This window comes from Anoplolepis gracilipes, chromosome 13 (assembly GCF_047496725.1).
Source record: "Anoplolepis gracilipes chromosome 13, ASM4749672v1, whole genome shotgun sequence".
Classification (NCBI taxonomy): Eukaryota; Metazoa; Arthropoda; class Insecta; order Hymenoptera; family Formicidae; genus Anoplolepis; species Anoplolepis gracilipes.
In genome coordinates this window covers 5,570,565-5,593,801 of record NC_132982.1, presented here as the reverse complement: position 1 = coordinate 5,593,801, position 23,237 = coordinate 5,570,565, and the positions used below count along the sequence as shown (strand labels likewise).

Genomic DNA, 23,237 nt, shown 5'->3' with positions numbered 1-23,237 from the left:
CAGGATGTTCGTCCATAGATGTCGAAGTAAATATCTCAACTGGTTAAAATTACAAGAAAGTTTCATAAGACAAATTTGCATGGTTTTGAGTCTGCTACAAAATAAATGTAAAATTTTTTTTACTCGTGACTTTTTCGGGTAACTATCGTTTTTTTTTTTTTTTTTTTTTTTTTTATAGATACCCATATTTTCTTTTACATATTTATGTAGTAGGAGTTTTCTCCAATCAAAATCATATTTAGTAAAAAATTGCTACTATATATATATATGCATTGTTTACGAAATAATCGGCATCTTAAATATTAAATTTTTTTTTTTTTTTTTTTTTTTTTATGAAACATTTATTAATATGCAAATTGCTCGAAACATGTTCGATACGACATTCAACACAGTCAACATTGAGAAACGTTGTAAAACATGTTGAACGCAGTATCGAACATGATGGTTGAAGTTTTACTTTTTTTTTTTTTTTTTTTTTTTTTTTTTTTTTTTTTTTTGTGAAAATCCAATTTACCTCTTTAATATTTATAACTCAAAAAGGTCACGAGTAAGAAAAAATGTTTCGTACACTTTGTAGTAGACTAAGTAGACCGTGCAAATTTGTCTTATTAAACTTTCTTATTGTAACTCAAGTTGCGAGATATTTACTCTGACATATGTGGAAAAACACCCTGTATATTAGAAAGGTGGCACGTTTTTGAGTATTATTACGTATCCCAGAAGAGAAAGAAAGAAAAAGTATATAAAGTACATATAAAATTTATATTTCACTTACACGACGACGATGTAGGATACAGCAAAGAAGAAACGTTGACATTTGAAACATAAGGCGACCTCTCACGAGTCAATAAGAATATCACGTGGAACGCACTCTGACATTGTCTTCAGTAACTACAATATTACCAACAGTTAAAAGCAAGGAAAATCAACTACGCTATTACCGACAGTTGGCGCATGCGCGTTCGAAATTGCGCGCAAGCGCAAACTCATCCATTCTCATTTATACTGCGCTTTCTTGGCACTTGGCAGACGCGATCATCGGGGTGCAAGTGAAATCGCGAGGCCAATGTCGTGTAAGGCCGTCGGTTTTGCCAACCAACGTTCTCGCCGGCGTTTCATGAGCCTTGACAGGATACGTGCGACAACGCGACATTACTGCCGGCGATCGACGAGCGACCGTATGCGTCCGCATCAACGACGTTGCAACGAACGCGTCTCACCTCTACGATCTATGCCCGACCGCGGGAAGGACGCTGCTGCCTCCCGATCGCAGATGCGCACGTCAACGACGATCACGTCGCTACCGGTGAGTACGAGAAGGTTCGCGAGATCCGGACCGCGACCCGCGACCGACAAATTCAATCCTAACGACTTCACGGAGAGAGAAAGGTACGACTTACGTGGGTAATCGCGTACTTTCTATTGTCAAACATAACGAGCTGACTTTCGTATCCGACTCCGAAATGCGAGAATCTGGAAATTTCTTCACATCGGAATTACAATTATCCTTATTTTTAGAAGATTTCTTAGGCTTGTGCCCGAAAGTGTTATATTCTTGATTCGAGCACCGTTCGATCAAAGAACTTGCATATTTGAGATAAAATAAACTAAGAAAAAAAAATGGTTTGATAAATTTATGACTACTTAACACAAATTAATACATATTTTCAAAGTTGAGATATTTTGAGTTTCAAAAGCTCTTCAATAACTTTAAAAAAAAAATTAACTGACTTGTTTTTTTATATGTATTGTTTGATTTGGTGTCTGTATATACATGTTTGAATTTATCAAAACCAAGTTTGTGTGCCACTTATTCCAGTCCATCTCATACACAAGATGTCTACCTCTATATCAAAGTTTATTTTAGGCATTTATACTGTTTAGCGAATTTAGTGTGAATTTTTTTCTCATAAATATTGTGACGTATTGATGGTTTTCAAAATATTAAGATACAAGTTTTCTGTTTGACAAATAAAATTGTAGAAATCTGATATATATTTCTTAATATAAAATTCTTTGTAATATCATGTTTCTTTTGTAGTAGCCATGGTTGAAATACCAAAGGATTGTGTCCTGCAGTGGGCCGGCCATGCGGGATATATTACAGAGAGATTCAGTGGTCTTTTGGCACGTCAGGCTCTAGTCGATGTCACATTGATCTGCGATGAACAAAAACTACGTGTTCACAAGCTGGTTTTAGCTTCAAATAGTATATACTTTGAGGTATGTATGCATAAATATGTTACAATATCAAATATACAAAAAATATCGTAATAAAGTTCACATTCTTTATCATTTTGTTAACCTACTGTGGTTAAATAACCGTATCATATATATGTTCTGAAAACTTGTCTCATACTTAATTATTTTTGTATTTAAATTTTACTGTTTGTTATCGTAGCTAGTAATAGTGCATATTTTTTATATTTGTCAAAATAATATAAATATCTTTTTACTGTATATATATCAGTATTTAGACATTCTAAAAAAATACTTTATATCTTAAATTAAATTAAATTAAATAAAAACAGGTTTTCCTTAATGTCTCTCCGAATTAAAGATTGGAATTATAGATTTTGTGTGAGTTAGTGATTTATATTTGCTTGATAATTGCAAATGTGTATATGTGTGTATGTGTGCGGTTACATATTATGTATTTTAACCTGCTTTTATCATTTTCCTTTATCATCATATAAATTTTATCCTATTTAAGAATCACCAAAGTATCTCCAATTTTTCATAAAATATTTTACAAGATAGTATTATGTCATGAAAAAGATACGTTAACAAAAATATAGCTATAATATAAATATATATAATTATAAAGACAGTTTAAGAGAGGAAAAATATTGAAATGCTTCACAGACATAATGACAATTTATGTACTGACATTACAGAAAATTATTTTATATTAAGTTTATTAAGAAATATATTATTGATTAATGCTTCGATTTACATCTCTTTTCCTTACAGATCTATTGATGACTGAGCAGTATTATTAAAATTTTATTAAGTAAACTTTTAAGAACGTCCTATTTTCTTTTCAAATTATTTAATATTATTTATCTATAAAATTATTTATTGATAAAAAGGACACTTTATTTGCTCAATGAAGCAAGGTAATGGGTAATTTGAAATGTTATTATTTCTTTATATTTATACTTATATCCTTTTAATGTAATAAATAAGATTTTTTTAGTTTATTTAAAAATATTTCTTTCCTATTCCTTATTTTGAAAACTTGCAACTAAAATTTTATTATTTATATATATATATATATAAAAAGTGATATTTATTTTATATAATATTTAAGTTAATTATTTAAAATTATTTAAATATATATATCTATATACATCATGTGTTTACTTATATATAATATTATATTTTATATGTACGCCTATATAATATTATACTTTAGAAGTTCCTAATAATTGTTTTAAGCTTAAAAATTCTCATTGATCCATTTTTTACTGGAATATCCGCCAAACATTTTTTCTGGTCGTTTTTTCCATATTTATAAAAGGAGATTTTGGATCTTTTTATTTGGTATAGTATAAACTAATAGAAAAAAATATTTTTTTATCTCAAAATTGTGGGAAGTATAGTGTACTTATGGCAGAACAATATATATTTTGCAGGGATAATATAAAAAAATATATAAACTAAAGAAAGCCTTGTATATCGGAATTTCAGTAGTTCTTAACAAACATTTGAAGAAACCAAGTTTGTGGGGCATACTTTTCATGCGAAGAACAGTCCTTAGAAAGGTATTAAATAACTAATTCATATGATTTAAGGGTAGTAAAGTGTGTACTCAGGTGTCTCTGTCTTTTCAAAGTGCAGTTATTATTTTTATATTAATATTACAAGGTAGATAGAAACATTTTTGCCTGCATGATATCATTATCTTTCTGAATGCAACTTAGTAAGTCATTGTTACACAAAATAATATTCAACAATTTCGACAATTGCATTTTAAGCATAAGCAAATATTGAAATAACATCTAAGAATTTATAAACATTTTTCTATCTATTACACATTCTTCAACTGTCTCAATTCTTTCATTTTAATATTCTTTAAAATGTTCTATTCTGTTTTATACTATAGGAAATACTACAACAAGACTTGGGGCAAGAGCCAATTATACTTTTGCATGACTTGGACTTTGAAATTTTGAAGGCCATGGTCGAATTCATGTATTGTGGAGAAACTACGATATCTCATCAGCATTTGTCATCTTTATATACTGCAGCACAAATTTTTAAGGTAACTTAACTTAAAAGTAATAATTTAATTGTTACATACTAAGCGATATAATAATGTACACATACAATATTATTTCATAATATTGTAATATAAAATTAATTTATTTTTTTCTATATTTTTTTAGGTTAAAAAATTGGTATCTGTGATTGATACTATTGTTGATTCGAAAAATATTTTGGACGATTTTGAAAATTGTCTAAAACAGCAGAGAGAAGATTGTAGTTTAAAAATAGCGAATGGCTTGCTTATGGAAAATGATTATGTCTGTGTTAAATGTGATAAATTAATAAGTATGGACGAGAATATTTGTACTGGTAACAATAATAACGACGTAAGCTCAGCCAAGAATCAACCTTTCGAGAACGATATGACTGAGGCCACTGAGCACGATGTAGAGCACACTTTATACGAAGAATCAGACGCGATCGACGCCAGCAAAGAAGATGTGGAAACTCCGTTCTCAATCTCTGATGTAGATATAAGTATGCATAGCGATACTACTAACATTATATCTATGCATGTAAGTAAGGTAAACGAAGTACAAACAAGGTGCACGAGCAGCAATGGAGACGAAACGTATTGTAATAGTCACGATTTAAAACCTATCTTATATGAGCAATGCTGTGATTTTTCCTGTGTAAATGAACGTGATCAAACCTCTATTTCTACATTATCGCAATCTTGCCTTCCACAAGTTGAAAGCGATTTGGAACACTGTTCCGGAAGTAGCACAGATGTTCCTAGCGTAGTAGGGAAGTGCGTCAAGGTTTATACACCCAAACGACGCAAATCCATTGACGAGGTTCGCAATAAGCTTGTATATACGCAATGCAATTTAGTGCCAACCCCACCGCATTCTACGGATTCCATAGATTTACTAGACGAGCCGTCCGCTAACGATTTACCAGTTACTCTATTATCGTCTTTAGATATGGAAAGTGCCGAATATATCTTGAGCTTAAGCACAGAGAGTATACAATCAATAGTAGGTAGTACTATCAGCGATCAACATACAGTAATCGGATATAGAGGAACAAATGTGGAAGAAGACGTCGATAAGCGACTGAATGCTCTAAATGACACGGATTGCGCGAAGCCAGTTTTAAGACGGAGCACGCGACTTAATCAACAAGAAGGTGATGAAGTTATGAATAATGGCTTCTCTTTGGGAACCTTTGCGGCAAACGAGAAACCGTTCAAAAAAGGTAATTCTCCCAATAGAACGGAATCATGTGCGAAAACGAAACGCAAAGGTAAGGAGGATCGTAAAGTGCCAGATCACAGCACGGTCGCAAGCTCAGTGCAATCCAACAAGAAGAGCAGGAAGAATAATTCAAAGTTGATGGTGAAAAAAAGTAAGCCTGCATGTACTGTCAGTAGTAAGGAGAAAGAAGAATCAAGATCGAGGGAAGAAGGAAAATCAAAGACTAATAACAGATTTAAAGATACAGAAAAATTGTTGACGATGTCGAAGCAGCAATCCAATGTTTCGTATATAAAATTCAATACATGCGAGTGCATAAATCGCGCTTTATGGGGCGATATGTCCGACACGTTAGATTGTTGGAAAAACGAAATAGATTTGCATGCGTATCCATCCAACACCGAGATTCCTTTCGCTGTTGGTTTGCTGCCTCTACGAACCGCCCTGGAAAAAATGCAGGCGATGCCGGATTATCAACCGCGCAAGACACGTTCATCAGTTGCTCCGTTAAAACAAGATGCAGCAGCTAATAGTCAGAAGCGAAAAAACTGCACACCCTTGGACGCTGTAGTACCGTCGAAAAAACAAAATGGCAATAATAATGAGAGCCCGAACACCGTATATCACATAGAGATACGAACAGCATCGTCGCAGTGCGTAAAAAGTCGTAAACGTTTCCTTCCGGATACGATCACAAACCTGCCGGCGACTGATGTAGCGAATGGTAAGTAGTATATGTGTGAATCGGATTAAAAATTTATTTGCAATAATCTGTCAAAGTTCAAATACGCCGTATCTTGAGTATATTAAATATTCTTGAAAATAAGGCAGCAGAGAAGTTGAGATAATAGTCTCTCGAGTTTATTTTTAAGTTTAATTAGGAGCACAAGAATTTAAGATTGATAATATTTATTTCCCTCGCCATATTTAGAATCCATTTGTAACATTTTAATATCATATAGTAATTTGTACAATAAGAGATAAATAATCTTATATTAAATCAGTAAATGTAAATAGAAATATTTTTACGTACATTTTTGCACAAATATAAATTTTCTTTCGCGATTTCTGCGATCGACTATGTATATTATAAGTGTAAACGAATTGTATTTCTTAAGTTTATATATATATATATATATATATATATATATATATTCTGGTTATATATTATATGTACGTAATTTCATATTTTTGATAACCTTAATTTAATTGTAATTTAGTTTTAAGTATGTTATTTGCAATTGCATAGAATAATAGAAGCGATAATATTCCTGTTATATACTTCTCAACAAAGTTTAAAATAAGTACTGTCTTTTTTTCTATATTTGTGGTAGTTTCAAAAATTGTATGAATTATTTTTTATCTCAATTTAGTATCATTATTTTTAACCAAATTTAATGCAACATATTTCTCAATATATTGCACACATAATTTGGAAATTATCACATTGAGAAACAAATAATTATAATCTGCTTTTGTAAATGTTGTTCTTTAATTACATATTTTTTGAGTTTTACGTTAAAAAACAATTTTATAAGAACTTATATCTTTAATATTGTAGCAGCAATAACACTTTGAGAGAAATTTGTGAATTATCTCTTATAAGTATATAATTTAACATGAATTTAGTATAGTGAATAGAAAGCAATTTATATAGTAGAAGTAGAATATTGTAGCAGTAATCATTTATCATTTTAGTGCCAAGTATTTCTTTTGTTCTTTTTTTCTTAAAAGGCGTCTCTTCTAACTTAAAATAAAAACATATAAAATATATATAGGCAACTAACTTGATATAAGGAGAAAGTACTGCATGCGTTGGAACAAAACATCTTATATGGGTTCCAAAAGCTGCATTCAAAATTATGCGTTTTTAATGTTAAATGTACTTGCAAAAGAAGTTTATCCTATGTAATTTAGAATTGTACATCTATTTCTCGATTTTGTACACTTAGCTACAGTATTCTTAGAATTAAACAGTCACTGCTCAATGTAAAGGGATTGTTTTATTATAATAACAATCAAGTATAGTGTTGAACATATAACAAATGTGTACATACATATATATCTATATATATTTTTTCACAATAAATGTTTTTGATGGAATTTGTAATTTTCGTGGCGTTATCGTTAATATATCTAAAAAAAAGACTAAATTATTTGTTTATAAGGCTTCAATATTAAATATATCCTTCAATATTACATATATCCCTAACATATGATCTTTTGTCTAATGTTACATAATCTCATGCTTCTAAATGTAAGTGAAATTGAAAGAACACACAAATATCAATGTATACAACTACATGATATATATACACGGTCTTGACACTGCGCAGGAAGATAGAGATTAAAGAAAGAAACACAGAATTTCTATTTATAGCTACGTAATTTGATTGGCCGCACGAATCTATGCGCAAACTAGCCAACGATCTTTATTAGTGCATACGTATTTACCGTATTAACTTGTACAATTAGCTCAACCACAAGAATGATCAGGCTCAATATCACGCGCATGTATATATATGAAGAAAATTGAATTTCATGAATGAACACAAATATCACATATGGACTCTGACTCACGTATATGATCCGCATTTATCTCAAAATGTTACCTATTATATTATGCATGTTTTCTATGTAATAATTACGAAGAATATAATTTTTTCCTCACAAAACAAAGTATAAAAAAATTAGCTATATATAGATTTAATACAACATATTTGTGTACATATAAATGCAGAATTTACATAAAAATATTTCTCCATATAGTATATATAATTGTGGAATTAATTCAGTAATTATAGCCAGATTATTGGTGGCAAGTTGTATTAATTTAAGTGAATTTATTATCACATATCAGAAAGATAAAGAAAGATTACACACGTGATTTTACTATTTTTTTCACGTCTAAGCATCGTACGGTAAGTTCTCGTTGCGGTATATAAATAACAGCCCCTAGAACTAGTAAACTATTGAAACGTAATAATCGAGCTCGTTAACCGTGATTTTTTGGTCAACAAGAACTTGCCACACAAAACAATCAGATCTGACCAGGTATAGATTATATATTATTGTTACGTTCTTTAAAGGTATAATTTTTAATAAAGAATATATATATATATATATCAATTAAAAATTAGAAATAATAAAGAAATTTAATTTTACTCGTGTGTATAAATTTCATTAATAGTTCGCGCATTTGTTGCATAGTTGCTATAAAAAATGCGACATGTAATTTTTGTCAAAAATTTATTATCTTGTATGTAATCTCTAGCTTGTTCAGTCGCCGATAAATTATTTTATTGAAAGATTCGAGAATTATGCAATTTCACGTTCAGACCTTTAGGGCCAGTTCTATCAATGTCATGCAGTTAACAAGCTTGTCATAATTAATTGAACTGTCTATCACTTTCAGTATTACAATCAGCCTGTTACGTAGATATTTCTACGACCTAGAAATGGGGAAATCACGTTTAACCATAGCGACAAAAAGAGAGAGAGAGAGAGAGAGAAAGAGCGAGCGAGTTAATCAGTTGAATCGGTTCTTCCAATGTCAAACAGGCCGAGAATACGGGCCAACGCGTTCACCACGGATTAGCGTCGAGGAGGAGGACGGGCCTGACGAGGTCGACGCAGCAGCGCAGCCACGGTTGCAATCAATGAGCGCATATTGATCTCAACCTTTCGCGGAATCTAACACCTGCAGAGAGGCGGATCACCCTATGCGCGCGAGCGGAGAGACACGATCATCTCGTGCTGGAATCTTGTCGGACGCTCTCTCCAAAGGTGCACCGAGATACAACTCTCTTCGAGGAGTTGCGCAAATAAAACGGAAACACAAGTGAAACCTTCCGTCCTCCTTTTCTCGGATTAATGAAATGATAAAGTGATCAAATTTCGAAAAACGTGCATGTATTTGTACAAATATTCTCAGTTTTTCGAATATTGAAATATATATATATATATATATATATATATATATATATATATATATATATATATATATATATGTGTTTGACTGTTTATATTTTGCTGGATGGCTTTTAAATTCAGCAATGATGCGTAACGTAAGATAAGATTGCGTCCAATATTGAAAAAAATTGCAAATGCGTTTTAATTATTTATCTCTCAAAACACTATGATAGCATTTGAGATATATTTAGTCTTCTATTTAAAAGTCGACCTATGTAATATATATTCGTACAATTGGCTACGTTAATTTTCTATGCAAATATGATTTATAAAAGGAAAAAATTAATGATAAAAAATTTATTACACAGAGCCTGTAATAACATATATTAGAGATACCATATAATTAAATTGAATGACAAGTAATCAACCTGTAATAAGCGCGTATTAACTTTTTATAACATTTCTATAAAATCAAAGATTCTTTATATCTCTTTCTACTGCTTTCATTAATCCTTTTATTTATATCGATATAAACAGTTGTGTTCACACCTACTTGCCAAAACAGATTTTCTGTGCCAAATTATAATTTCTAAGTAACTGACGCAATATCTGACGCAATTGTGTTTGACGTTTCTTGCAGCAAGTGATATGGAAAATTTTGTTTTCCGAAAATATAATTGGAGTGATCATTCATTCGCTTTGGAATTTCGCCGATTCGATATTCCGTACAATCTATTATCAATATTTATTGTTTATCTGATAAATTTTGACGTACGTATAAAACTTTATTTTGTTGGCAGAATTTTTTGAATGCCGAAACAGAAACAGCTAAACTCGAGTCGTTTACGACAAAGATAATAAAATTATTTATTCTTTGTTAAAATACGAATAACTACGGAAAGATAATCTTGTCGATGTTTCGATCAGTCACTGTCACTATTATACTCTTTCAAATCTACGAATTAGCGCGATTACATATATGCTAATTTTAGAACGATATCACTTTATCGATAACGCAATTACAAAAGCTTAAAATTAGAATAATAGAATTTCTAAATATAAAAAACTTCACCTTATATCTAGAAAACATGTAATTTCATATATTGCATTTATGAACACACGCACGTTTTTATGTGCACTTGTATAAATTGTAAATAATATAAGACTTTATTTTTGACGATTGAGAAACATATTCAAAATAATTTAAAGTTAAGTCCAATATCATAATCACATTTCTAATAATCAAAATAATTTAATTATAAATTTCTAATAATTTTTATTTTATATAGCGCTTCTCTCTCGATTTTTAATCCTTTTTCTAATAAATATTTGTGATTATATTTTAATGCGTTAATTGTTAAATATATTATACTGAAAATTTTGTATTACATATATATTTTCTTAACTTTTAAAATCATGTCTGGTATTATATAGTATAGCTGCTAGGCAATGTTTATACTACTTGCGAATCAAAATGATAAAATACCTTAGAAACTTCAGATGTCTACAAGAAGCGCATATCTCACATATTATGATTATTCATGTTGAAAGAACCCGGCAATCTTATCATTGAACAGTTTGACAACTATCACAACTTCACTTAAATAATTTTGTTCTCTTAATTAATCTTAATTTTCCTAAGAGGTAATACAATCTTTTTATCGCATAGTCTAACATCGATTTGACTGAAATTGTTCATCAAAAAACGTGATGGAAAATTTTGTAAAATAAGATATTTAATTATTTTAATGCATAGCAATTTATATGTGTGTGTGTGTGTGTGTGTGTGCAAATTGTTGTTCACACATGATACACTGCCGGTTTCTTTTACAATCAACAATCATGATTCAAGAATATCTAGATCACCATACGCCGATGCAAAACTATACCCATTTCAGAATCAACAGTCACGATTCACAAATATCTAGATGAGCATGCGCTTAATTCGAAAGTACCCGGAAGTGAAAGCCATTAATTAATAAAGCGCATTTCGTGATACACAAATAACCGCCCAATAATTGATCGAAATGACAAGTTTTTATAAACATTAGTCGAGGCGCGAATATTTAAAAAAACCAATGTGTCGTCTGGCAAATTATTTCCGAGACGACGGACGGCGAACGTCATATTCAAACGCGTCGAAATCTCGCGCGCTCCGTCGTCGCTTCGTCATGGTGACCGACAGATGGCGATGACGGCGGCGGCGACGATCGCGCTGGCCGTCCGGATTGGCCGCTTCGAAAGTAGTGCCCGACATATGTCTCGTTTCCCGCCTCCGGTGCGGCTTGTGTTGTGTTGTGCGTGAAGGGAGAAGAGGGGGCGATGGAAAGGAAGAACGGGAAGAGAGGGGAGGACACCACGACACACACCGCGCACCGCACACCACAGTCCGGCGAGTCGGAGTCCGTAGAGACACGTAGTGAGATACGGCGCGCGTAAGGGCTATTAGACCGGAATCGAACCGCGGAGTTGGCTTCTCTCGTCTATTCTTCGACACGCGCGACGCACGCCGAGCGGAGGGCACGTAACGCACGGGCAACACGACGGTGGCATCCCTGTCCGCGCACCCTGTCCGGTGACCGATCGTGCTTCGGTCGTGTCCGTCATATTCCCGGCCCGAGAAAGAAAGAGAGAGAGAGAGAGAGTGAGTGAGTGAGTGAGTGAGCGAGCGAGCAAGGTTGCTGGCACACGTAGTTGGTGGTGTTGCGACGCAGCGAGGCGGAGGGGACCGCGTACGGAGCGAGGCGAGAACGAGCGATTGGGAACTGACTGCCGGCCATGGAGAAACGGATAGAGCTCGAGAAGCGGGGAAAGAAGCCCGGCGACGTAAGGCAAACCCTCAGATTTTACGCTGCTTTTCAATCTCTATCTCCTTTCTTTTCTCCTTTTCCTCCATATGTATGTATATATGTGTGGGTGTGTGTGTGTGTGTATATATTTCTCTCTTATTTCTTTTCCGCTCATCTTGGACTAGCACGCGCTTCTTTATTACTTGCATAGGACCAGGCATGCATTTACAAACCGCGCACGTCGCGCACCCGTGTCACGAAACGATCGTGCGTCGTTGTTACCACCTGGGTGCTCCGCGAGGCGTGCTCGAACGCCGCACGCAGTGTTGAAACACACGCACACGCATACACGTACACACCATCGGCCCGCGATGGAACGAAGGAGCGAGTGTGCGAGAGAGGGAAAGATAGAAAGAAGAGACAGATTCGTCGTCGTGTTGCCTCGCGCTTTAACGGCGGCAAAACACCACGCATTCGCTAATGCGGCATGCCATGTCGTACTTCCGTCTTTCTCTCTTTCCGATTCTTTCGCCACCGCCGACATTCCGTCCCGAAGCGGCGACCGCGTGGCTATCCCGTCGCCGCTCACGATCCTCTCTTACCGGGAGGAGGATGGCATATGCACGCATCCTGACGACGATGCATGGCCGCGAACGGGCTGCGAGCATGGCGAGCGTCGCTCTACAGGCTTCGCGGTCTCTCCTTTTCTCTTACGCTTTTGTCGCGTGCTTGTTTTCTATTATTTTTTTTTTTTTTTTAGTGAAAAAACGCGGTACACTTTTTGGAACGCGCTCCATTTCTCCATTGCTTCTTCCTTCCTTCCTTCCTATCTCTCTCTCTCTCTCTCTCTCTCTCTGTCTACGTAATTTACCTACATACTTGCGTTGCCGCTCTACTTCGCTTCATTTCGCATCGCTGTTGTCGCGAGAGGCGGCGTGTCATGTCGACGCGACGAAATCGCCCTCGGAAGTGATCGCACGACGATCGGCGTCGGCGTTGCATTGGCCTCGGCCACGGCGTCCGAGAAATTCGGGAACGAGGTGACGCGAGGCGAGATCCTCGCTACCCGCCGAAAACGCGGGTACGGCTACAGTGCGTAGCTATGTGCGTAGCGCCGTTACTCCGTGATCTCGCGCGTCGTATTTATTGTATATTATGCGCGCCCGCTCCTCTTATCGCGACTCGGTCGAGATTACGCGCGTTTCGCTACGTTCGCGATATAATATCATAGCGCCTTGGAGGAGTAGCGGGATTTTTTTCTGGTAACGCGCGTGTGAAGAGCGAAGACGAAAGTAGACACGCACGTCTAATGTAAATTCTGGCTGGGCGCGTCGTCAAACATACGCATCGCGTTGATTAATGGTGGATAAAGTCTGACGACCAACGGCGACTTTATCCGCGGACGATTGATCGAACTGATTCACTTTTCTCTCTTTCCGAATCGTCGCGTTGGTTGTAATATAAATGAAGAGAGATTTATTTCACACGTTTATTCATGATATTTTTTTCTCTGCGTCAATAAACATTGCCGAGCATTCAATCATACGACTTAATTTCCAATGTAATGATAAACTGTTGAATTATACAAAAAAAAAAAAAAAAAAAAAAAAAGAAAAAGAAAATACATTAAGCATGATTACATACATACATATGTTGAGTATAGATAATTCGATGTAGAATATTCTCCTTTCGATATCTATATCATGCTTGATGCATGCTTGCGGACATTAGTGGACTAATATCCAAATTCAGGAATTGTGGTCTCATTAGTTTGAATGTAATTTTTCACTCAGATCGAGGCTATTTGGGATGAATTTTTAGAAAAAAAAAGGATTATCCAAATCTGCCTAAAATTTAGCAACAAGTATAAAATTATTATGATAAACAAACTTGTATAAATGCTAATTTATGCACTGCAACGAATACTAATCTTGACATGCTTGAGAATGAGTCATTTCACGCCATTGTTTATGTTAAAAAATCATGCTACTTCTCCCAACTTAATTGTATCGTTTAGACATTAATTTGTTTGGCTATAGATACAATGAATTATACAAGCGAATGATTAAATTTCTTTATAATTATTTCACGAATTAAGTGCGTAAAAGTCCTCATTACATTGCTGCAATGAGTTATTAATTAGATGAAGTCAATCTGTACAGGATATTTTTAGAGCAAGTTGTGAAATTGAATATGTTACCTCTCTATGTAAATATCCGTAAATTCGTATAATAAAGTGTAATAGAGAAATCAAATATAAATATTATCTCAAAATGTGATTAGGATCGATCGGTAAAATATTTTGACGATAGATTTTTCGCATATTGCATTGCAAACAAAATGCATTTTTTATTACGAGACATGTTCATTAATTAAACATGATTGTGCAAGTGATATAATCGTTCTAATATTACAATTATTGCCAAATGTCTAATAGGCAGACGACATTTGACGGAGATGATTTATTCGATCTACACAAGAAAATTGTTTAATTAAGAATAATCTAATTATGCATTTTTCAAGTAAATTATCGATCTTAAAACTTTGTTTAAATTAATCAAACTTAAATAGGAAGCATTTCTTTTTCCCTGATGTCTCTTTATATCGAATACATTTATAATTGTTCTTTTAAAATTTTTACCATGAACGCAGGATATATTTCGTAATTTTTGTGTAGACATTTTTTTTTTTTTTTTTTTTTTTTTTTTTTTTTTTTACTAACAACTTTAAATCTATCTATGTATTATTTTCTTTTCTAATATAATACCTGTTTAAACAAAATTTTTAATTAGGTATAATACATCTGTCGATATAAAAATGAGCTTAAAAATTGCTTCAGTTCCTTCAACAATTTCATTATTGATATTTTGTGATTGGCACATGCTAAAGTACACTTGCCAGCATAGTGATAACACGAAACGTGATGATGCAAATCGTGACCCAAGTTTTCTCGAAGAAAGTTCTCGCGCTTTTATTCGACATTAAAAGAGCGCAAGGAATATCAGAAAACGTTCAATTAACAAATCTCAGAGTTTAGATTAATCTCGAATGATTCTGCTAGATAGAACAGTTTCTCTTGTACGTGTTCCTTGTTCCTTATTTTGATTATACAGCGATAATAGAGAAATCGTTACGTGATACGTTCTGCGTGTGCAGAAGTAACGCGACATATGTTTACTTGATTAATGTATTTTTTAGCATCGAGGCGTCGCCACCGATCCGGTGCGGAAACGCGCGACGGATCGCGCGAAAAAGCGAGTTGCGCGCGCGTCAGCAACCGCGTTATGTAAATGAATGGCAGAGCGTGAACGCGCGCGCGCGCGCCCTCGCTCTCTCGTCGCCATGAGAGAGGAGCGCGTGCACGCGGCGCGGCAGCTGGACGCTGGACGTCGCCATTGCATCGCGATGTGCGCCGGAATGTTTCCGCCGCGTTTCCCGGAAGACGCGCGTCGCCCGACAAGCCCCTGACGATCGCGCCCGCGTACGCACGCAACCTAATGCGTAGTTGCGTGTGCCAGGCGCGTAAGTGCGTCGTCGTGCGCGATCACGTTTCGTCATGGCATAGCGTCGCTAATCATCGCGCACCGCCATGTTGGACGAGTCCACTTTGCCGGCTGATTCCGGTCGATCGCCGTCAGAGTGACACGCACGTACGCACTCTTTCGTGCGCGCGATCACGAGAAGACGATTTTTTTTTTTTTTTTTTTTCTTTTTTTCCCCCCTACGCGAGATGTAACGTCACATTGTCGAGTCGAGCTTTGCTCAGCCGACGTCAGCCGGCGTCGCCTGACTTTATCAGGTGCATCGCCGCGTCCATCTATCTGCCTGCCTGCCTGCGTGCATGCGTGCGTGCGTGCATGCGTGGGCGTTTGCAGAGCCGTAGCTAGGGTGTGGCGTTAGATGATGGCACCGGTGCTTGCAATCCAAATTTGAAAAGTAATTAAATTTTAATATTGCTTTAAAAACTTGCTAGAGATTATTTTATTTATTAAACTTGTAATCAGATATATTTTGATGGATCGCAGATTTTGCACTATTTATATCGGGAGAAGGATAAAGCTTGTTCTTTAATATTCTTGTCACGTTACATAAATTTTTTTTTTCTCCTTACAACGTACAAGTTTGACAAGTTTCAAATTTATGCGCTTCGCTTGGTACGATCGCGAATCAATTTCTGCATACGGTTCTGAAACTTTATCCACTCTGTGTTGACCCCCTCCTCCTCCCCTCCCTTCCCGCGTTGCAATGTATCTTGAATGCAACAGTGTCGTATCATTTAGGAGCATATATAGCTATAATATTTGTTAAAATTGGAAACTCTTCATGTCGTTGTATAATGATCAACAAATATACAGCAAATGTAAATTTGAAATTATTGTCCGGGTTTAAAGAAACACGTAGGAAATAGCGTATCTTGGTAAAAGAGCAAAGATTTAAATAGAAATAGAAATATCAATTTTTGGATATATTGTAATTTATAAAACGTATTAATTATAAAATAATTATATAGTATATCCACGTATCTATTTTCATTAGAGAAATATATGTATAAAAGTTGAACAATATAATTTTTAAGTATTAAGAAATTTTAGCATTATGAGATGTTTTCCTTGGTTCTCCTTTCGATCGTGAATGTCATTGATCCGTTCCTACGACTCTTCTTAACTGGACATTGTAATCGGAACAGCACTAATTGTAAGCAAAATCAATTGACCGTCGCATAAATATGTAAATATATAGGTAAATATATAGGAGATATCTAGGTGAGAGAGAGAGGAATATAGAATGCAAATTGGAAAAAGTAATACATAATTTAACTGCAAAAATTAAATCAATGAGGGAATTTCGAAATGTGAATGGAATACACCATATGCTCGCTCTTTAAATTTAACGCCGATGAAAACAACTCGCGAATTAATTACGAGAATGCGTAATCCATTCTTTTGAATTGTCACGAGCGACAAGGACAATATACAATGGATTACATCAGCGGGCGTGAAAAATCGATTCAATTCAGATTATTATTATCGATATGAGATATAAAATGTCAAGTATCAAGTACGATACATTAATATTCGCGATCAAGGAAACAACGTTGCTAAAAATATAACGCCGAGATTCGATAAAAAAGTCCGCGAGGAGAGATTATCTTTACTTAAAAAAGAAGAAGCATCACGAGATGCACACGCGCGTACAGTAAAGTTCCCACGTCATTTCGGCTTGTCCGTAGGTAAGCGCAGTGGACGCAGTGACATAATATCCAAGCATCGATACACTTCCGGTATCGATGATAGGCAACTCTTTCCCCCCCCCCCTACCCCCGTGCTCGACGTCGCGTGCCGCAGTCCGTACTTGTCGCTCACCGGCTTTTCTGATGCCGCTAAACAAGACGCGGCATGCACTCCGTTTACCGTCACGCCTCACCTCTACCGTCCCTCCTCTCCCGTATCTCTCTCCCCCCTGCTTCCCTCATCCATCCCCCTTGCCCACCCTCTTCCCCTCGTAACGCCGCTGTCTCCTATCCGACTCCGCTCTCGCCCTCTCCCCCTTTCGCCTTTCTCTTTCTCCGATCAATAAAATAGCCCATCTCCCGCGAAAGCTTATCGCTCGTTTGAATTTTAGCCGGAGGACGCCGGCCGACTTTTTCAACCGCGTACGCGCCCGCTCGTTTCGGCCATTTGTCTTCCTCTTTCCATCGGCGAAACCGCGCGAAATGCGCGCGATTCGGCGACGCTCTATGATTCCGAGTATGATTTCAATCGAGTCGGACGCCAGCTTTTACAAACTTCAAAATATCGATGCCTCGAAATAATGACTATTATTCTTGATTTAGCCACATTTAACACTCCTTATAATTTACAGGGAGAAAGAGAATAACACCTGACGCATTTAATTTAACCTTCCGTTAGGCGCAATATTTATCCCTTATTTTTCCCTACTTTTAAAACAATTTCTTTAGCACTTGGCTAATAAACCAGATATTAAATATGTAAAGAACAAATTGACTAATATTACAATAGATAAAGAAATCGATGTATTAGTAACTTAAAAATAATACCTATGGAATATTGCGTCTAACGGAGGCGTCAATTTAATTTTCAAATAACTATTTAATAATCCTTGAAAAAAATTGCATGATGCAATTTGATTTTTTCATGCACATTGATGCAGTAAAATTGCACGCAATCTTTTGACTTTTAAGTTAAAACTTTTCTTGTTAACATAAACGTTTGCTATTGATAATTATATAATGTATATTTTATTTGTTTCATTATAGATCAAAGAACTTGTTCTTGATAACTGCCGGAGTACGCATATTGTGGGCCTGACAAATGAATTTAGCGCCCTGGAATCATTAAGTCTTATCAACGTGGGTCTTACCAGTCTAAAAGGCTTCCCAGAGTTGTCCAGTCTTAAAAAGGTAGATAAATATATTTGTTTATCATAAAGCACTTTCAAGATATTGCTTTCTTATTTGAGTAATATAAATTTTTAATGCATGAAAATTTTCTATCACAGATATTAGAGGAAAAATGTATAAATCGAAAAATATAATTTAATAAGAGATAATAATACAATTGTCTTTGTATTGTGCAGTTGGAGTTGAGCGACAATCGGATTTCGGGTGGTTTAAACCTGCTTGATTCAAGCCCCAAATTAACTCATCTGAATCTAAGTGGAAATAAGATCAAAGATCTTGATACACTACAACCATTGGTAAGTTCTCACACTTGTTACAGGCGTTGATTTATTGCCAAGTAAATTCTACTAATACAAAATTATTTTGTATTTCAGAAAGAGTTTAAGAATCTGAAAAGTCTGGATCTGTTCAACAATGAAGTGACAAATATGGATAATTATAGAGAGAAAGTTTTCAATCTTATTCCCAGTCTACGATATCTTGACGGGTATGAAAACATTTTTTTTAATTTGCTACTTTGTTACTTTGTTTATTTTCTTAAACCGATTGTTTGTCTGTGAATAGATTTGACGCTGATGATTGTGAAGTTGACAGTGAAGGAGAGGATGACGAAGTCAATGGAAACGAAGATGGAGATGGAGAAGACAACGAAGAAGACAGTGAAGAAGGTTGGTCGAGATTTTAATTGTAAAAATAATTATAAATAAAAATTAGATTATAGACAGAAGTATAGATTAACGATAAAATAAATTATGTCATTGAGCTATACACATGTAATAATACATACACATGTCAAAATTCAGTTTCAGATGAAGAAGATGATGATTTCTTAGATGACGATCCAGGATTAGATATGGTCTATTCTGAAAAAATTGTAAGTTTAATTCACTTTATATTTTAAGTAATTTATTTAATTATAATAGAAAAAGACATGTTTAAAATTTAATAGAAGAAATTTTTCACGTTAGATATTGTAATATAATTACGAAAATGTGTAGATTATAAATTGTATGATGATCTAGTTATTTAATGAAACTAAAAATAAATATTGATATGTATAGGACAGTGATGAAGAAGATTACATGGGAGAGGAAGAAGAGGAAGATGATGACGATGATAACGAGGATGATGAACAGGAAGAAGAAGAAGGTATAATTCTTATTAATTTCTGTTATTATTCTTATTGTTTATATTGGTTGACTTGGAATTTTCAAACTATCATAGTAACTTGAAAGAATTTAACAAATATGAAGCATCCAGATAATTGAATTTTTTTCAAAGTAATCTTTTCTTTTATAGTTTTGTACATGCTTACTATATTTTTTATAAACATTTTTTTTTACAACATATTCAATTTTGTATGCAGAAGAGTCTCCTGTTCGAGGAAAGAAAAGAAAATTTGAAGATGGAGGGGAGAACTTGAACGATTAAAATGAGGGACAAGTCTCCGGTACTGTTGAATAAGTGTAAAATTCGTATAAATAATAACAATAAACGACGCCGAGTGAACAGCTGGGAATCAAACTAATCGACCGACCAATGACAGACTACAGTTAGTGATGTGAATTTATCAGTAAATCATTGACTGTGAGGAAATTGTGTAACAACAAAAAGATTTACCATATGGTAAAAGCAGAATGTGAATGAGAAATGTAAAGAAGAAGGGGAGAGAAATAGATAATGGCATAAAAATAGGGCTGCATTCCAGCTGGACACAGCACAGTTTTAGTTATACTAACGATATTTTATATAGAGTATATAGTTAGAGTATTAGTGGTGTTGCATAGAGTGAACGGAAGATCGGGATATTAAATGATTCAAAAGAGAGAAAGTATGAGAGAGAGAGAGAGAGAGAGGGCGAGAGAGAGAGAGAGAGAGAGAGAGAGAGAGAAAAGTGTGTGCGTGTGTATGTGCGTGCGAAAGAGACAAAAATAGAGAGCAGGAGGTAGTGGAGTTTTACACTTGAAGGAGCATCTTGTCTGTTAGCTCCAGTCGGCCAAAGGCTGGTCACGCTGGAATGCGGTCATCTCGTTAATCAGTACTAAGGTTACATAAGTTACATTTTAAATACATTATTATTGTACCGTGAATAAGTATATAGAGTAAACGAGGAACAACTTTTGTACAGGTTTACACCATACATCGAGGTGCATTATATGCCTCTGTGATTTTTGGGACAGAAAATAAAGAGAGAGCGAGAGAGAAATATATGTTGCTCGTATACGTGAGCGTATATATCTGACAAGGGATGGAGAAATATGTTGTAAAATAAAACAGGACTATCGCTGTAATCGATGGCGAAGGTACGCATTTTTCGCGAAGATGTTTTAAGCTACAGATCCGCGACAGATATCACGAGGCACCGATATCAATTGCGGAAAAGAGATAGCAAATAGAAAATAATATCATAATATTTATTATTGTTTTCAATCGCGTGATTCCGATGACAGGAGAGCGAGAGAGTTAGATCGTTTATATCCAGATATAAAATTCTCCGATACACCTTGATCAACGTGTCGAGCGTTGCACATGAACGCAGACACGGTGTTATATTAACTTAGACTTTTTTCTAGTAAGCTTTAAGTTCCAGATATTCTCTATACAATAATATACAACGGCGATCGCATAGCAGTCCAGGACACGGCTGTTAAGATTATTGTTATTTACTCGGGCATTGCGTAAAAGTTATGCTCCTTTAATATAAAAGAATCAATTTAATTATTACGATTTATGATATTCTCTCACTTTTTTAAAGATAATTATACAGCTATATAATTTGATCCTTTTTTTCTTTCTTTTGTCTCTTTTTTTTGTTATGTACATATAGGGCATCATATACACACATAGAACTATCGTATTTTCTTATATTTATGTATTCTATATTCTGTTATAAATATCGTTTGTCAATCTTAAGCGAAAGATTTTTTTTAATGGAAATTTAATGTTGATTAATTATAAAAATATTTTATTTAATATTGAAGATTTGAAAATTCGTGTTACAAACAATATAAACTTTTATTAAATTGTCGCTTTAAAAAAAAGCGCGAACTGTGATTTATTAAACTGAAAAGAGATACGATAATTCTAGAACATCCTGTATATGCCAAAGTATAACTATGTTGATTGATAATGTGATTAATTTTTCTGTATACATAACTGTGTGCAGCAGGCCTCAGTCTTTGGAACGAATTACTAAGGAAACAAAAGTCAACATCGTGTGCGTCAAATGATTAACCTTTAATTTCTGTCTCTGAAGTTACCATTGCGCTGATACATTTCGTGATGAAGTGTGAAGATGATAATGGAGTTAATGGAGATTCATCAATATTATAATTAACATTAAATTACGAGTATGATTTTAAGAAACAAAATATTTATACTTGCGCTTTCGCACTTTTGTGAATTGTACTAAAGAAATTCAGAAATGCAAAATTAGATTTAGGACAAAAACAAAAGGGAAAGAGACATTAAAAAAAAAAAAAAACAAAAAAAAAACAAAAAAAAAACAAAAAAAAAAAACAGGCGCAAGTTAAAAGGATTGATCGGACGATGTAGTTAATGGTGAGACTGCGACGAATGTAGATTGGACGGAGAACAACCAATTAACTACGTAATCGTGTGAGAATGGATGGGAATGTGGTGGTGAATGAAAGTGCGAGGAGAGGATCGGTTTTATAAGAAAAATAATAATAATTACGGTAGTACCGAGGACCTGGCGCCTCCTTGTCGCCAGTTTGGTTATGGCCTTATCCAATTTTTCCAAGACTAAAAGCAAATTTATATTAGGTACAATGAGTATATGTGAACATGTACAGGTCCAAATCTGTAAATTTCCAATCTGCAATTTGTAATTGCGGCTCGCGCGGAAGCGTATTAAGAGAGTTAAATTATAAATAATTAAGAATTTAAATTATAAATAATTAAAAACACATTCCGCGCGCTCCGCGACACATACACACATACACGTAATACACTTTTGTCAATTGCGATTTTGGATAGACCATTTATGTAAGGGAAAAAAATTTGTCTATCATCTATTATCAGATATATTACATTATATATATATATATATATATATATATATATATATATATTTATATATTATATATATATATTTTATATATATATATATACATATATATATATATATTGCATCTACGTATTGTCTGTCTGTTCCGTTGTTAAAATGGATTTTTATCATAAAGGTTGTTTATTTCGAGCAATCCTCATCACACAAAATAAGAAAAGATAATTTATTAATAAAAACATTTACAAATCAATGACAATGTGTATCTAATGTATGTTGACAACTGTATTTCAATTTTTTCACTTATTTCGATATTTTTAGCACAAGAAAAATCGTTTCCTTATCTAATTTAATTTATATAAATTATTACTTTTTTTATTTTTGTTATTTTTTTAAGTTAAAAATTATCTGTGTTCTAACGAATAAAATTTCTTCTAGATATAAGATATTTGCTATTTATTCTTATATTGTGTTTTTTGAAATTTAAAAATTTACAATTGACAAAAGTAAGAAAACGCAATTTAAATTCATAAATTAACAAGAGGAATGTTTTTCTTTTAACTAATGTCTATTAAAAATTGTAGCACAAGCATCAGCATTTATCCGAAACGCGAAGA

The 23,237-nt window shown here is 34.3% G+C and overlaps 2 protein-coding genes across 9 annotated transcripts; both read left to right on the top strand.

The window, feature by feature from the left end:
* The first annotated feature begins 1,171 nt into the window (after window positions 1-1,171).
* LOC140672512 (uncharacterized) lies at window positions 1,172-6,508 on the top strand. 8 transcript variants are annotated; one of them, XM_072904724.1, is made up of 5 exons: window positions 2,978-3,119; window positions 3,442-3,546; window positions 3,639-3,767; window positions 4,109-4,267; window positions 4,392-6,506. In XM_072904724.1, exons 3-5 carry the CDS (start codon window positions 3,744-3,746, stop codon window positions 6,201-6,203), a joined length of 1,995 nt encoding a protein of 664 aa, XP_072760825.1. In that variant the 5' UTR covers window positions 2,978-3,119; window positions 3,442-3,546; window positions 3,639-3,743; the 3' UTR covers window positions 6,204-6,506. The 8 variants fall into 8 exon arrangements, with proteins under 8 accessions (XP_072760819.1, XP_072760821.1, XP_072760820.1 ...); XM_072904718.1 differs by lacking the exons at window positions 2,978-3,119; window positions 3,442-3,546; window positions 3,639-3,767 and adding exons at window positions 1,172-1,306; window positions 2,042-2,223 and having other exon boundaries at window positions 4,392-6,507; XM_072904720.1 differs by lacking the exons at window positions 2,978-3,119; window positions 3,442-3,546; window positions 3,639-3,767 and adding exons at window positions 1,174-1,306; window positions 2,045-2,223 and having other exon boundaries at window positions 4,392-6,508.
* A 5,226-nt stretch (window positions 6,509-11,734) lies between these two features.
* On the top strand, window positions 11,735-22,873 carry Mapmodulin (acidic leucine-rich nuclear phosphoprotein 32 mapmodulin). The gene is made up of 8 exons (XM_072904431.1): window positions 11,735-12,209; window positions 18,450-18,593; window positions 18,770-18,889; window positions 18,968-19,080; window positions 19,158-19,261; window positions 19,397-19,467; window positions 19,655-19,742; window positions 19,960-22,873. The coding sequence occupies exons 1-8, from the start codon at window positions 12,162-12,164 to the stop codon at window positions 20,022-20,024; spliced, it is 753 nt and encodes a 250-aa protein (XP_072760532.1). The 5' UTR covers window positions 11,735-12,161; the 3' UTR covers window positions 20,025-22,873.
* The last annotated feature ends 364 nt before the right edge of the window (window positions 22,874-23,237 follow it).

Excerpts from the sequence above, each read along its gene's own strand:
- Mapmodulin (XM_072904431.1), top strand. The coding sequence starts at position 12,162 with ATGGAGAAACGGATAGAGCTCGAGAAGCGGGGAAAGAAGCCCGGCGAC. Across the intron at positions 12,210-18,449 it reads GGGGAAAGAAGCCCGGCGAC|ATCAAAGAACTTGTTCTTGA; the intron begins GTAAGGCAAACC and ends GTTTCATTATAG. Across the intron at positions 18,594-18,769 it reads AGTTGTCCAGTCTTAAAAAG|TTGGAGTTGAGCGACAATCG; the intron begins GTAGATAAATAT and ends TGTATTGTGCAG.
- LOC140672512 (XM_072904720.1), top strand. The coding sequence starts at position 2,047 with ATGGTTGAAATACCAAAGGATTGTGTCCTGCAGTGGGCCGGCCATGCG. Across the intron at positions 2,224-4,108 it reads CAAATAGTATATACTTTGAG|GAAATACTACAACAAGACTT; the intron begins GTATGTATGCAT and ends TTTATACTATAG. Across the intron at positions 4,268-4,391 it reads CTGCAGCACAAATTTTTAAG|GTTAAAAAATTGGTATCTGT; the intron begins GTAACTTAACTT and ends ATATTTTTTTAG.